Below are 17,524 nucleotides of genomic sequence, written 5' to 3'. Positions count from 1 at the left end.
ACATCCAGTCAAAATTTCATGTGCCTACGGTCATTTGTTTTAGAGTTGCATCAAAAACCAGAATCGATTTTCTCAAAAACAGATTTTGCGTAAAAATTCCCGTTTTTCCGTAATTGTTCTTTTTTTTTCATGTCACTACTGGGAAATTTTTACTTTTGACCCTCCAAAGTACCAACTAGATTCACTTTATCAGAAAAGTTACTGTTGAAGAAAATCCAAGGCTTTTTACTGTCCTAAAAGTTGATGACAGACACAAAAAAAGAAAAAAGAAATAAAATAACACATCATTGTAAAAACAATACATTCATCGTTCCGTTCAGAATCTAAAATGTAATAAGATTAAACTTCAAGTTTAATTTAGGACAGTCTGAACAACCACCATATCTGACTAACCCAAAACTGTTATAGCTTTAATTATAGGTACCTATAATATATTTTACTAATTTTACCTATTTGGTGGTGGTGGTGGGGGTGGGGGGTGTTTACATTTGCTGTGCAGGGCTGGTTTGATCCATATTTCCCGGGCCGAAAAAATTCGCCAATCCACCCCTGTTTGATGATATTATTGTGAATAAAGTAATTTATATATAACCTATTTACGTGGAGCCTTGTTTTAAATTTTCAATCCTTAGCCATAAAAGTTAAACATTTTATACATTTTTAACTACAAAATAATTAATAAATTATAAATTTGATAAATGTTGTCAAAATTTGAACTTTAAATGCTTATAAAAAAAAACTGTGACTAAGGATTTTTAATTTTTTTCATCTGCCTTTAAAACAATGACCTAGGAGCCTTCTATTAAATTTTCAAGCTTTTTTACTCAACAGATAAAATTTTATTGATATTTATAGAAAAAAAAGCTAAAAAAAATTGAAAACTGACAATGTCCGTAAACAGCTCAAAAAGAGTCGAAATATTTTCAACATTTTATGGTGTATAGAAAATGCTAATATAAACATTCAGTCAAAATTTCATGTCCCTACAGTCATTTGTTTTAGAGTTACACCAAAAACCAAAATCGATTTTCTCGAAAACAGATTTTGGCGTAAAAATTCCCGTTTTTCCTTAATTTTTCTTTTGTTTTTCACGTCGCTTTTGAAAACTACTGGGAAATTTTTACTTATGACCCCCCAAAGTACCAACTAGATTCACTTTCCTATCAGAAAAGTTACTGTTGAAGAAAATCCAAGCACTTTTACTGTCCTAAAAGGTGATGACAGACACAAAAATAAAAAAGCAATTCAATATGCTGCACTTGCATTCAGAAACCGACGCCCTTGCAGATATAATTTATAATTGTACCTACGTGCTCGGTCAAAGTTTCAACCAACAGACGCCAATGTGATTCTGCCAGCTGGACACAGAGTAGAGATATAGGTACTAAATGATAAATAAAACAATCTCTGAACATCTACATTAACGAGTTCTATAATCTATATGATTCCGTTTACATACGTGATATTATTATCATCGATACATTCATAATCTAAAAATGTATAAGGCCTTCAAAATTATGTTATCGTTTGTAGGTATTAAAATAGCGTCCAACGTTTCAATAAGAAATCTGTGAGATGCGTATAAAGTGCACCTTTGACTGCATTGGCGCAACTAGGGGAGCTTAGCCCCCTGACTAAGATTTAGCCCCCCACAAATATATCTTATTGATTTAGATATAAGCCCCCTATGGGTTATTTTAAATAAATAGTTTTGTTAGCCCCCCCTCCAGAATTGTAACCCTAGTTGCGCCCATGCCTTTGAGGCGCATTTATACATATTATTATGTACATTGCACTTGTATTCAGCAACCGACGCCCTTGCAGTAATAATTTATTATATACTCGGTCAAAGTTTCAACCAACAGACGTCAATGTGATTCTGCCAGCTGGACACAAAGTAGATATAGGTACTAAATGATAAATAAAACAATCTCTGAACATCTACATTAACGAGTTCTATAATCTATATGATTCCGTTTACATACATAATATTATTATAATAAAATCATCAACCACAGCCCCCCGCACTACCTACTATTACATACACGTTACACACTTATATAATTGGTACCTACACACATTACATAATATTATAATATTACTCTTGACTGCGTAAAACGAAACATGTAACATCACTATACGATTTTAAACACGCTAGGTATATTCCCCTAGAATATGCAATTTTACTTAGCTCGCTACGTCAACACGTTAAAATTTTAAATAATCAATAACTTCCTTAATATAATAATATATAATATTTGTATACTTTAATCTAATGTACGAATGTATGTATAATAATTACGAGAATCAACATTAAAATATTTGGTTATTACATTACAACGATAGCTTAAAACATATTACGATTAAATAGGCAAGTACCTATGTATAATGTTTATTAATATTATTACAAATAATAATAATAATGAATAAATAAATAATAATATTATATAGGTAATTAGTAATTTTCTCAAATGCGATTATTCCGTTCCATAGTACCTACCTAACCCATAATCAGTGTTGGGTAACCTACCTACAGTACGTAATATACACGACGCGTAACGCAAATTGCGAATTTACCGTAACGAAATTACTTTTAAAAAGCCATTTACCCAACACTGCTTACAATATTAATGTGTATCGATGTAGATATATGAGATGAATGGATTGACGAATCTCATCGATTCTAAAATAAAAGTATATGTATATATTTATATATAAATAATAATATATTATACAGGGTGATCCATTTAACGGAAGACGGTTTATCGTTTGACCGTCTACTTTTCGTATAATAAGTGTCTTACGTTAAATGGATCACCCTGTATACCACAAATTATAAAACGTTATTACAATATTATTGTGTCGTCGCGTATTGCTCAAGACTTTTTCAATCGACTACGGGAGGGGAGAGAAAAAAAGCATAATATTATTATGTATTTAATACACTGACACGAAAACATTAAAACGTCTTAAAATGTGACACGCGCGTTACCTATATACCTGCGAGTTTCATAATATATTATTGTCACGCGACTGTGCGCGAGAATATGGGACGGGTGAGAGACGACATCAAGAGATAAAATACCTATAGACAAGGAGCCTGGAAGGTTGAGGTACCTACAACTGTCGCGTCGTTCTGAGTGGATGTGGTGGTGGATTTTACCAGGTTAATTTTTTTTAAAGGCCTATACAGGTCCGATCTTTGGGATTGGCTGGTCCGCGCAAGAATAACATGTTATAGGTGTGTAAAATTTAATTATTTTTTTTTTTACTCGTTTATTAAAAACGCAATTTTCAATTTAATATTGTTTGATGCGGTGGTTGCGTATAGGTATTATATCCTTTACATTGCACAGTAATTTTATAAATATCCAATGGGTGCGATCGAAGCCGATGATAGAAATTACCCCTGCCTATGTAATAAAAATAAAAAAAACCACGGGAGAAATAAACGTTTTTCATCATTTAAACATTTTGCCACGGTCTCATAACACCGGAAAAGACGCCACTGGATAGGTATCGTTGTACTGCAGTTAACTTTTTTTATAACCATATCACGTAAATATGATCGTATATGTATATTTTGAACGCGGTGGCCAGAGGAGAACATCGCTGTGGGGGCTTCCGGGCGCCTAGCCCACCAGAAATCTCTATAGCCCCCCTCCCCCCCAGGCCTCAATGGAACTATATGTACATTCGTGAACCATATGTTATAATAGTAATAGAGGTGCGAGCCCCTTCACTTTGAAATTTGAGTAATGCTAGACCACTAAAAAAAAAAACAAAAAATCCTCATGTCCGCATATGGCGATGGCTACGTTTAAAGTGAAAACTTTATGGAGACTGACGACGGTGTGTGAATAGTATTCAAATTACATCATTAATTATAATTTTTTTATTTATTTAGATGAAAAATCTGGGATTTGTCTCTAATAATATTTACTTTTTATTGGAATATTTTCCTACATCTTATCATTAGATCGCCTACCTTGCATTGATTATATCCGAATTTGCTTATCAAAACAAGCCGAATGAGTTAAACGAGCCAGCTATATAACGCACGGTAAAAATACCTATGGGTAAACTTACATATGGGATATGATAAAAAAAAGTCAGGCAGTGATAATCATTGAAGTCGTCAGATGAATACAATATATCGATTAACTGTGAATTTACACAGCGTTTTTTTAAAGCTTGAATCATATGTATTAATTTTGCTGTGCTCTTATTTTATTTATTAATATTAATATATAATATATAAATGTATTTTAACTTTAAGAAACATTCCTAAGCCAAAAAAACAAAAAAAAATACCTAACTTTATTATTATTTATTTTTTTTTATAAAAGGAGTAAACGCGTTTTGTTGGGATTTCACTTAAACCGATTAACAATACAACGATATAGTACTAAAAATAAACTGGCTATGTTCTGTGTTTTGTGATGCACCAAAAAACTGAGAACAAAGCGAATGGTTTAGTGGCGTAATTGTCGACTATATGAGTCTGCAACTTTAGTCGATCATCAATTCAAAGTGAACGGAGCCTTCGCGGTTTTGCAAGCTGCGTTTGTAAAATATGTTCTTGGCCCAGGCACGGCATTCCACATTGATCAAAGTGTGTCCTGTAAAGAATCAAACGAAAGATGATGGTAAATTAGTAAGAAAATATCATATTATATTAGGTCATAAATAGGTACCCTTTTTATTTTTTTGTAATAACTGATATAAATTTATTGAATAAAAAGTTCCAATGAACGTATGAAAAATATTATATGAAAATTGTAAAATTAAAAGTGCCTAAATAATAATTTAAAAAATAAATAAACAAAACAAAAATAAGGAAACATTATGTATATTATAAATATGTTTTAAATTTTATTTTGCATATTTCACATTTTTAGTGTTACTTATAGAGTGTTTTTTTATATTTTTAAACTCATATTAAAGTACTAAAATGTAACTTTATTAGTGCTATAACTTCCAAGCTCTAATATATAATAAATAATATATACTTAGGTATTCTAATGTGTACATAAAAACAATAGAGCTACAAAAATGTAATAAATGCCTAATTACGATATAATATTTTAGAATCACTTCAAAAATATTTATAGTGAAAATCGTTTATAGCATTGCCTGTAGCCGGTTGTAACCAAGTATTATTGGTTATTAAAAATAACTTTTCATGTCCCACCGTTCCGGGAGAAATTAAATGGGCCCCCAAAATCATCAATTGGCCCCTGGATCGTGCCCCCCTTAATCCGGGCTTGCATGTAAGTGATTTTATAAACAATGAAATGGCAAGAAATGCTGTAAAACATAAAGAACGAGAATCCTATCTATTTATAGTAACAACAAATAAACAAAAATTAGTAACTACATATTAACTTAACTTAATACAATTATTGGACATACATTTTTACTTATTTATTTTAACTGGAAAGTTATAGCAATAGGTACCTATCATATACTAAATATAGTTTAGTGCTACACAAAAATTAGAATTAGGTAGGTATTTTATATTATTCTTTTTATTACAATTTATCAGAAACACGAAATATTAATAAATTAATTATCGCATGTGAAATAAAATTAAAATTATATGTACCTACAAACTAATTGTTTGTGATTAATTAACAATAAACTGTAATATTGGATATAACAAACAAATAATAAATAATTATCCTCTATGGGTTTTGCGTTTATTAAAAGTAGTTTTCACATTTCACTGTATGAACAAAGCATCCTTTCAATAGAACAAGTATATATTACTATGTAATATCATATAATAATATATTAAACTATGTATAAACATTATACACATTTAAGTAGGTACCCATTTTACTCGTATAAGATGAAATGTTTGGATATAACTAAATTATTATTATATTATTATTTTTGTTATTAAAAATATATCTACGCTCTCACTTTTTGGATTTAGGAAATGTATGGCGATTAAGGGGCTAAGATAGTCATGCTTGTTTCTGTACGGGTAGTAGTAGCCGGGGAATCCGTCTTGTGGATATAACTTTACTGGTCCAATATTATCTTTATCTGCTGGCGCTTCTCCGTCACAGGTAACCCATATTGTGAATAACTATAAATGTGAACATGAACAATAATTGGTTATTGTATAATATCGATTAAGTTGCAGCGACAATTATTTTGAAACAATTTACCTCATGTTTCATTCTTTGTGCAATTGTTTCTTTAAGTTCGTGTGGCATGTCAGCTGGAATGTCTGTCTTGTTGTTGTAGAATTCTGGTTCCCAGTCGAAAATCTACACAATATTTATACAATCGAATAATAAATTGCGTACAAAAATCAAATATTAAGATAATTTTTGTCTTTACATGCTGGTTGATTTTATATTAAAGTTTTCAATATTTTTTATTGCGATATAATGCAGAGATTTTACTTAAAACAACATTTAGTCATAGTACATGGCGCGCATAAAATTGAAATTATTGTTAGTATTAACTTCTATGGATACAAACCTTATTGAGCTTAATGAAAACGCAGGGCTGAGCTTTATGATATTGATATTTGTATTCGGTTGCGCATGGTCCCATGTTGGCCAGGCTGACCTCGCAAACCTTGTCCTTTTGTGGTGGCATATTGTATCCACACTTCTGTTGGTTATTACCTTTGTCTGGCAACAATGTCTTGTTCTTGTACACTGAAACCATTTCCAAAAACTAATTAAAACATAAAATCATTTTTGCACTACCTAAAAGCTATAAAAGCAATCTCTATAGAGGGAGCCAGCAGTTGCGGGAATGCTATGAGTCTTCACCGCCTCAACGCATACAAACAATCAATTCAGTATCAAAATCTTTGAAAATATGCAGACACATTTTGATACAATGGATTTAGTAAAACTGTAGGTACATAATATTAAATTCTTTACCAAAAAATTGTTGCTATATATTCACATTGCAATATTTTGACAAAAGATTGCAAACGGACAGTTTTTAAGGCGTTGAAATTAAGCAATTTTAAAATTATATACAATATACATGCGGGTCTTGTAAATGCATGTGCATGTGCATGTGCATGTGTAGGGAGTGATCATCAATAAGATAGCTCCCACACGGGCACGTACAACTTACTGTACAAGTCACCGCCACGGTGTTGCTCTCGTGAACAATGTATGCTCATTTGTATGTACTTTTTGTCAATCCTACCGATGGACCTGATAAGGCGATATAACTTCTGAAAACTGATTTCAATTCGTTAATATGTCTACTTGAGATCGATCAGGCCACATTTATAGAAATGTAATTTAATTTTAAATTAATCAACTTTTAAAATTTCATACATTACAACAAAATGTATAGGAGTTTAGAAACAAAATTTTAAAAAAGTGTCCTGATGGATCTCAAGTAGACTTATTAACGAATTCAAATCAGTTTTCAGAAGTCTTATCGCGTTTTAGGTCCATCGGTATGATTGACAAAAGATTGGTACATTTTGATTGAAATAATTGTCCGTTGGCAATCCCCTTAAGTACTAATTTAATTTTACCCGGATTATACATTTTTTTGTAGGATATGATTAACTGACTCCACCTATAATTGCCATTTATTATATGATAATTTTTTTTTTTAACTAACCAGCCAGGAACTTGTCTAATTCAGTAGTCCACGCCTCTACATTAGTCGCGTTATCCGCGGCGTAGTAAATTAGTGATCCATCTTCAACGTTCGGGGACATGGGTCGAAATCCTAGTCCTGTAAAAAACACATTAGATCTGTACTCATATAATCATAGATACCTGCACGCATTGCACGCTCGTATAGTATATACTTTTCATACGTAATAACTATAATAACTAATAATTGATCAGAGACGAAATTAAAAGTATGGTAGGTAGGTACATCCCGAAGAAACCTGACTACAAATTCCTACTGCACTCATATATTATTATTTCTTATTTTTTAGAGATTATCACAGAAAATAATTATATCGATATTGTATAGGTATTATAAATTATTAGGTAATTATTATGTATAAATTATTTGAAGAATATTTTTGAATATTTTGAATATCATTAAATCCACGCGAGAACTGCGCTTATTGTAGTAAAACCTATTTATAGGTTTAAATATAATACGATACCACCTACACTAATTATTAAATCTTTCGAATATAATCGTATAGTGTTTAATGTAACAAAATAATTAAATTTACGTACCAGGGTTTGTGCCAATTAACGAGCTGCTCAATGTGAAATGAGGCGTATTGTCGTTCAACGTAGATAGAAGCACTTTCATACAGATGCCGAACATACATGCCAAACTTGAATAAAACACGGCATAGAAGAGCAGAATTCCTCCTGAAATATACAAATGATAATAATAATTATTATTTTTCAATTAAAAATATAATTTATGTAGAGAGAGTCTGAGACACTTGGTCAGGGAGGAGACATAAATCACCGCTCGTATCTTTTTTAAATATCACTACTGGTGGACGATAGCTGAATTATAACGTGCATTATCATTCCATAAGCTCACCTATGTGGCAACACAACATTTCAAAATGCCGTTTAATTGTTATAAATAAAAACATGTTTTAATGTTACAAAGTAAAAAAAAATTATTGTTGTTTACTCGTCATTTATTCATATTTTAAGGTATCTATAATATACTGTATTCATCAATAATTTCACAATTTTATGTAGTTTTATCAATGGTATTTTATTTTTTTTTCACAATTTATCAAACTTGATGAGGTAGTGGATGGGACATTTGAAGTTTGAACAATGGTCTGGAGGAAGAGGAACTATGGTTATATTATAGATAATAAGAAAACTAAAAAGATTCTTTTGTTATTGTTATTTTATATTGTTATTTATAAAAAAGTATTAATTGTAATGTTACAATAAGTATTAAACTATAATTTATTCATTCTGAAAAAATTGTTGTTATTAAAAAAATCCAAAAATTTGTTTTTGTTATTGTTATCTATTTATAAAAAGTGTTTATAAAAATGTTATATAAATAATAAACTGTAGTTATTGTTCCTAAAATTGAAATTTCTGTGACTTCACACATATAAAAATTTATGTTCTTGACATTCTTTGATATGTTCATATATATATCCCGCTTCCTATATATATTCCCGGTTTACTTTTCAACTTTAAAGTTCAAGAGACACATCGACGTAGCACTAATGGTTATAAATATAGAACAATATGGAATTTATTATATACTACTATGTAGCCATGCTTTTTTTAGACAACAATTCCATTTCTCTATATTGATTACGAAAGAAATCATATTTAGTTTTCTAAGAAGTGGTTCAACTGTCCCGGACTCCCTCTATTTAGTATGTATGTATTCATAAGTGCTGATACAATATACATACATATTACATATAAGTATGATATAGAACATCTAAAATAAATCACATTTAAGTTTTCCATGGTGTTTAAGGTAAAATGATTTTTGGAAGCAAAAAGAGCTCCGCTTTAATGTAAAAAAATATTTTAAAACATCAGCCCATCAAAATTATGGTAAATTTATGGTTAAATTATGGTTTAAATGCTGTTTTACGACACCTAATTAACCAAGTTATTTGAAGTAGTGTCAATGGACACTCCTCCTCACTCAAGCCGTCTTTGTCCCTTTATTATAAAATGTATTAATTTTATATATAAAAAAAATTTAGTTTTATAACTTCATCATATTACCTACTTTTTAGATTCTGAGCGGAGCGATGAATGTATTGATTTTACAATAATGCGTTTGTGTGTGTACAGCTTTACACTGTAAGTACTCGAAATAATGATTCAAATTTCAACTACAGTATCTTTTTTAGTGGGAAAGTGAATCTAGTTACTACTTTAGAAAGGTAAAAATGGAAAATTCCCTGGAATTTTCAAAAACATCGAGAAAACAAAAAATAAACAAAGAAAAACGGGGATTTTTATTCAAACCCAATTTTGAAAAAAATGATTTAGTTTTTTGGTGTAACTAAACAACTAATAACCATAGATACTTGAAATTTTCACCAAATATTTATATTAGCATTTTTTTACACCATATAATTTTCAAATTGTTCGGCTATTTTTTTAGCTATTTATGGGCATGTGAAAATTTTGATTTTTTAATTATTATTGATAAAAAATGTATGCTTGATCAAAAAACTTGAAAATTGAATACAAGGTTCCTCATAAGTTGATGTTAATAGAAATAAAAACAAAATTAGAGATTAAATTCACAATAATTTTTTATTCGTCTTAGAATTCTGATCACTAATATTGTCATTTGTCATCTACGTTAAATATAACAATACGTATATCGTTGATAGTATTTAAAAACATTAATAATAATTATATAATATAAAATTATTATGATATCATTTCAAATACTTTATAGTTTATTCTCCGTGAAGGCTCTACTAATCATCATTGATGACTGGATATAGTGAGATAAACAACTAGTTGTAGGTATTTTTACCTTTTGTATAAGTAAACCACATTGTTATGATAGTTTACTTATTACAATTTACTAATGTATTAGGCACTTATACAATTTTTGAACACTTTTTAATGAATTCGTTTATGCATTATAAAATATATATATGCCAATTATAAGATCATTCAGACTACAGTCTACAGTGATATAATATTATTGCTTATTGGTTTTTATAATAAATATTAATATCATCAGTATGCTGAATAGCAGTAAGTAAGTAGTGATAAATGTCTATATATAATTATAAAGAATTTATATGCACGACGTTATTTTCTTTAAGAAACACTACATCGAAGGCACTTTGCCATTAACAAAATATATAATCATATACGTTTGTATTTAATAATTTCTAAGTCGTTAAAACTATTTGTAATTAGTGCATATTTTGTATTACTTTTGAAATTAAATATTTGTGTTTAATATCTTAATATTTTTGGTATTTTGCCCAACTCTGCACTATTCATAAATTTATTATTACATCATATAAATTATAAATATCTGTTAGGTATACACTACCTAATACCTATTTATATATTATATTATTATGCAATATGAAAGTTTTAGATTCTGAGCGGAACGAGGAAGCTTGTGGTTTTACAGTGATTTTTATTTATTTTTTATCCTGTAAACAACATTTCTACCAGAAGGAGCGCTTCTATTTCAACAAATATGGTATCTTATTTTTTAGCAAATATTGGATCAAGATGGTACTTTAGAGAGGACATTTTTTGATTTTATCAATAGTTTTTTAACGCCACGGGAAAAACCTCTAAAATACCCTATAGCTAATCTATTTTTTTAACGCACCTGAAAAACGAATAAAATTTTTAAATAACTTAAAAAAGCGGATGAGTGGATGTCACGCTCTGCTGTACAGTAGGTTACAAGTGGGTCACTGTATAAATGATTGTATTAAATTTGAATTCATTGATATAATATTTGTATACGAAAAAGTAAAAACGATTCTGAATGGAGACGGTTTGTCAGTCTAGATATTTTGTATTGTTATTATTTATTATAGCCTGTAAGTTGAATTAATACTATAAATTACAACAAAATAACTAAAATTTTTATTTTTATTTTTATTTCTATTCGTTTCTATAATGATAAACAAAGCGTTAGAAATTAAATTTGTTAGCGGTTTTTTTGTAATTTGTCGGTGGTTTTTCCCGTGGCATTATATATTTATTGGAAAATCGATAAACGACATTCCTAAAGTACCAGCTTGATCCAATTTGCTAAAATATAAGATACTATATGTTGAAATCGAAGCAATCCTTCTGGTAAAAAATTTGTATACACGATAAAAAAAAAATGAAAATAAAAATAAAAAACTAACACCATAGTAAAACCACTAGCTTCCTCGCTCCGCTAAGAATTTAAAAATTAAAATATAAGAATTAATATTAATATTTATTCAATTTACTATTGAACATAAACGTAATTTATGAATCTAATTTCAATTTATATAATGTTATTTATTATACATACTATAATTATATTAAATTAAACAATATAAATATATATATATTGCTACATATAATTACTGATTGTTACACTAATTCTCCACTCAGAATCGTTTTTTATCGAATGCAATCATTACATTCAAATCGAATACCTACTGTAGTAAATAATCCTTTAAATAATAATACACTATCCTGTCCGAGGTTCGAAGGGACGATGGACAAACTTCCAATACCGCTGACATATACTCCACCCCACTGCACTTAACCGCTTTTTTAATATTTATGTTCGTATCTATATTTGCACTACAAAAATACATTATAATTTATAGTAAACACATTTTCAGTTTTTAGACTATTAAAGTATCACTGTTTACAAAAATGTTGTGGTTTTTTTTTATGTATAAATATAATTTATAAATGTCTTAAAACGTACAAAATCAAACTTATTTAATAATTTCATCCTTCGTTATCCTGTTAATTATTTCCTAGCATGGTATACCGTGGCTTTTAACTACCCAAGTATAAATGTATAAAATCATCGAATAATTGTATTTTCAGGTATTTTAGGCATTTTGTAATAAAACCTAACCTATTTTAATACACGATTATAGTGTATAATCGATAAGAATGTACGGACTTGGCAACATTCATTGCAGGTTTATTTCAACAAAACTATAAGGTTTTTAGGATTCTGTTAAATGTTCAATACATACTAAATTCAAAAGCTGTGATATCATAATATAACGTTTACATTAACGTGCTTTATTAGTTTATGGAGATCATATAATTTTAATACTGCGAAGTTACTTAGGAACAGAATTTGTAATGTTTACAATCACAAATTGAATTACACAATACAATCAACAATAACGCGAGCTGTAACTTATAAGTATTGAATACTAATATAAAACATGCGTAAAACAGTCTGTAAAGCGAATACTAGCCTTAGTCCGGAACGTCGGTAAAATCAATAAGTTATTATAGCTGCAAGGGGAATTTTGCAAACCAGACGATTCTCGTATTTGCGTATAAATGTATAGTATATTATAATATGTTATGTCATACACTACGTCACTACTTTCGAGGCTACGATTATATTATTATTTTACGTTTTGTATTTCATGATTTTGATTCTAACTTCTAAGTATCTATACAATAACCTGACAAATGAAATAACTTTTTTTCTAATCAATATTTAAGAAAAAACCTTTTTATATAATATAGTTCGTAGACACTTGCTTCAATTTAATTTTGTTTGAAAAAATTCAAAATGGTAAATTTGTTAGTCTATTTTGGGGTCTAATTTTTAAAACAATTTTTATGGTAAAAACTTTTTTTTTATTAGAATAAAGGCTTCTATAGGGTCATTAGCCTATAAGTTTTTCAATGGCTTATATTACAAATTATCTTACATTATTTATGAGATTTAAGAGGTATACTATATGATATTTACATTAAATATACAATAGGTTTATGAAATTGGTGGAGTTGAAAAAATAAAAATAGCATCCGTGTTGACTCCACCTAGCTATTTTTAAAATATCGATAATTTTTTGGAGTAAATCAATTCGATACGTAATAACTTTTTTCAAAATATTCTTCTTAGGAATTTTCAGATATAGTTAATATATTAAATTTTCATACGTTTAACTAGTATACATTTTTCATTTTCAATTTGTCAGGTCTTCTGTTACACACTGTATGCATCATATTAATATATTATATTGTAGTGCAATTAACATAATGCTGCTCTGCGCAGAGGGAAATTTTATTATTTTAATTTTGACCTTATTTGTTTATTTTGTTCCTTTTTCAACTACCACGAAAAAAAAATAAGTAATAATATATGCACTGTTAAAAATTTATTTTTAAAATGTATATTATACGTACTAGACATTATTGTCATTTGATAAAAACTGAAACGATTAATGCTTACAAAACAGATTACGTATGCAGCCTATGCCTTCCACTGTATTACCTATTTAAAATATTTATTTTAAGTTTAAGAACCTATTTTTCTAATAATTTTGTAAGATATAGGAAAGCTCAATACATCATTGGAAAATACACATTTGTGTGCCCAACAAAATTGATCGCCGGGAACAACTGCCCCTTCATCCCTCCCTAACACTTCACAGCTGAACGACGTTACAGAATATTAACTAAACGATGGGCGAGGTTGCGCGATAACTGCTATCGGATAGTGTAGGACACCCAAAATTGTAAAACAATATTTGAGGGGAAGGTTATAAAAGCACTCAAACCTTATACATTGTAAATAAATATATACGTAGGAAGTAGGTATATGATATTATAATAATCTCGTAGTATATCCGACGAAACGAGACTAGCGGAGGTTGTTCTAAACTTAGAAATACTTTTAGTCATAGTTCTTAAAATCATGGGAAGATGCAAGCGCGTGTTGCTAAACACGATTATAATATATACTATATACTTATATACTTAGTGCGTGTGCGTGTTTTTCTTCTATTCTTAGACGGTATTGGCAACGGCGTTTACTCATATAAAATTAACGAACTGCACACAAACCCGCACACACATACGCATACGCATACACACACAAACACTTACATTCCGAATTCGCTGGAGACTATAATATATAGTTCGGAAAATATACATATATTACAGCGTGTTACATTCACCATTGCGATCGAATTTTAAAAGAGAATACCAATTTTAATGGATTAGAAAAGAAATCAAACCCAAAGTAGGTATATAAATAAATTATAAAGTACCTTTATACTTTATGCCTATATATTCTATATAATTATATATTTTTAAGACGGTCTATATATATGTATAGTTTATTTAAATTAACCTTTAATACTTCGTGAAATAGTGATTATGTTAAGTTTATGAACAGGGGCAGACTGAGAATAAAAATTGGCCACATCCAAATTCAGCCCAATTTTGGGATAATAATAAAATATTTATAAGTTAACGGCCTAAGTTTATTCAAGCAGCAAACATTTTCGACAGGCCCAGGTGGAGATCGCTCGTCCGCCACCCTAGCCCGTCTGACTCTGAGTATGAAGGTACAATAACAATGGCATAAGTATTACCAGGTTATAACTGTAATAAATAATAATAATATATACTAGATAGGTGCCTAATACGCGGTTTGGGAATTTTGTCAAGATGATATTGTAGTCTTAGTAATGTGCGTTATTGCGTTCGATCATTTTTTCGAAAAATCCTCATGTGGCATGGATCTGTATGTATGTATATTATATATATATATTTATTTATATATAGGTAAATGATTTTCAATTTTTTTGTTGGTAGGTCACCACTATTACAGCTTTAATAATATGCTATTGATTCGTACGAACCGGTACACCTTTTATGACACGCGTCGCATTACTCGGTCAGACCAGTTAGTGTCACGTAAACAAGTGCGTTCGCTTTATGTCGTGGCAGTCTAAACGTCCTTCGTCCATTTATACCTACGTTTTTACGACTTTCGGGTAAACAAAACAAAATTAGCAAAAAGGGATAGAAACATTATTTGGAAAAAAAATGTGGTTAAAATAATGTCATAGGGAATGGAGAGACTTCACAAGTTGTGAATTACAACCACCGTCGCCTATGCATACACATAAAATATACGTGTGTGCGTGCGTGTCTATCTATATACTAATGTCATACTGTCATGTACAGGCGACTAGGTGGCGCACAGAAACGAAGAAAAGATAAACCGTCTCTGCGACGCGTATATACAACAAAGCTATAAACAGCTGGCCGGGAGAAACGGGACGATTCGGCGGTGTCGGTCAGCTTTGCAACTTATATAATCATCGCGAATGATTTTTTCGGAGCATTTATATATTTGCGGTGCGTCGTCGTCCTCGCTACAGGCACACACACTTATACGTCCGAAATTTGCTACAGTAAACCATATACTAGACGCATAGGTAATAAATAATAATAATATTATATAGGATCCATCTGTGGCCCTGCCGTCCTGAGTCCCTTTTAGACGATATCCACATCAAAGGTACCTATTTATTCACAAACACACAGTGGTGTAAAATAGCAACTTTATTGTATAATATGTAGGTATGCTATTGTCTATTGGTAGATTGTATTTGAGAATGATTGGTATATTTTATTTGAGAGTGCTGCCGGTTTTTAATGTCTGTCGAATTCCGTAATAATAATTGGTAAAAATTACAAACGTGAAATGATACGAAAAAACCATTTTTAGGCTGAGTGGACCACGTGCGTAGATCTATATAGTGTGCAGTAAAAAGAAAACGAAAGGAATTCGAACTTTCTTAACTCCTCCCCCCTTGAAAGGCCACACATTTCCAAAAGCCATTGTAATCCCGGTGACCCAATTACCACTACTCATCACGGGATACATCATCAGGTACACGTGATGACATGTATATATACCTAAATCGGATCGGAAAAAATCAATTCCCAAACCGTCCGTCCCGCCCTCGACCATCACGATAACAGCGTATGTTCCGCACGGCACTTACACATAGACGGGGTAGGTACGAGTGTGAGGGCGAGGTGGAAGTGGATGGCGCGAGGGGTGGTCAGGGTGGGGTACACGAGTGATGCGTTGGTACGCCGGTGATACGCACGCACGACCAGTGATGAAGACGTGATTTTTTAATGGTGTTCGGGGAGGTGGAAAATAAACCTAGCTAATGACAATATCAAAAATATCAACTTTTAGCTATGCTAATATTTATAATACTCACGTCAATCGTGAAGTATATTGAGTAGGTAACCAAATTACTAATAACTTTAAAATTTTTTTTACTTTTAAATTACTAATACCTAATTTCGATATGGAATTCAAAAATATGTGCAGGAGACACTACACACTAGTATACTTCTAAAATCAATGTGGGTAGGATCTGACCCTCCACCCACGTCCATCCTATGAACGTGACTGCCATTTGCAGTCATCATTATATAATATCATATAATATATAATGTATCGCAGTGACGGTTATAGGCGCGGTCCGTCACGTATATTAGGTACCTATGATGAATAACATAGATATTATATTCACCCCAACTCTTGGCGGACCGGCCGAGAAACTCGTGCGAGCTCGGGTTGTATATGCCCATGATGATCTTTTGCCATATCGTCCGGTCATCCTTCACCTTGGCGTATTCCCATTCGTACCCGATGCCGTTCGTGTCCGTGTTGTGCTTGACCATGGTGGCGACCGCGCGGTTCCGGGGTACCTAGGTCGGCGAAACGGAACGCGGCTGTACTCGGAAAGGGGGGGGGGGCGCGACCCGCCGGAGGATGCGATTGGCCCGAAACGGTGGCCGAGAAAAGTGCGAGTCGAGTACGATGGTCGACCGGTCGGGTGGCGTTCTCGAGTTAATTGGGCGCAGCGATGACTGAGACTGACGTACGCGCGCGACGGTCAGCTTTCGCGGGACCGGTGAAAATGGTATCGGTGGCGGCAGCGGGTCGGCTGCAGCGGCGATCGATGACGACGGGCGGGCGCGCACAATAAAAATACGGTACGCCGACGTATACGGTGGCGCGGCGACGGCGTGCGAATAGCGTCCGCGCC

General features: G+C 31.4%; 1 protein-coding gene across 1 annotated transcript; it reads right to left on the bottom strand.

Annotated features, from left to right (window-relative positions):
- Positions 1–1,940: 1,940 nt before the first annotated feature.
- Positions 1,941–17,524, bottom strand: LOC132934309 (sodium/potassium-transporting ATPase subunit beta-2-like). The gene is made up of 7 exons (XM_061000600.1): positions 17,006–17,524; positions 8,199–8,339; positions 7,618–7,734; positions 6,499–6,680; positions 6,180–6,281; positions 5,929–6,097; positions 1,941–4,622 (listed from the first exon to the last, which is right to left on the bottom strand). Exons 1-7 carry the CDS (start codon positions 17,154–17,156, stop codon positions 4,513–4,515), a joined length of 972 nt encoding a protein of 323 aa, XP_060856583.1. The 5' UTR covers positions 17,157–17,524; the 3' UTR covers positions 1,941–4,512.

This window comes from Metopolophium dirhodum, chromosome 1, assembly GCF_019925205.1.
Source record: "Metopolophium dirhodum isolate CAU chromosome 1, ASM1992520v1, whole genome shotgun sequence".
In the NCBI taxonomy this organism is placed as follows: Eukaryota; Metazoa; Arthropoda; class Insecta; order Hemiptera; family Aphididae; genus Metopolophium; species Metopolophium dirhodum.
Note: the sequence above shows the minus strand (reverse complement) of the source record. Positions and strands in the feature narration are given on the sequence as shown.

Excerpts from the sequence above, each read along its gene's own strand:
- LOC132934309 (XM_061000600.1), bottom strand. The coding sequence starts at position 17,156 with ATGGTCAAGCACAACACGGACACGAACGGCATCGGGTACGAATGGGAA. Across the intron at positions 7,735-8,198 it reads GTTAATTGGCACAAACCCTG|GACTAGGATTTCGACCCATG; the intron begins GTACGTAAATTT and ends TGTTTTTTACAG. Across the intron at positions 6,681-7,617 it reads ATTAGACAAGTTCCTGGCTG|TGTACAAGAACAAGACATTG; the intron begins GTTAGTTAAAAA and ends AAATGGTTTCAG.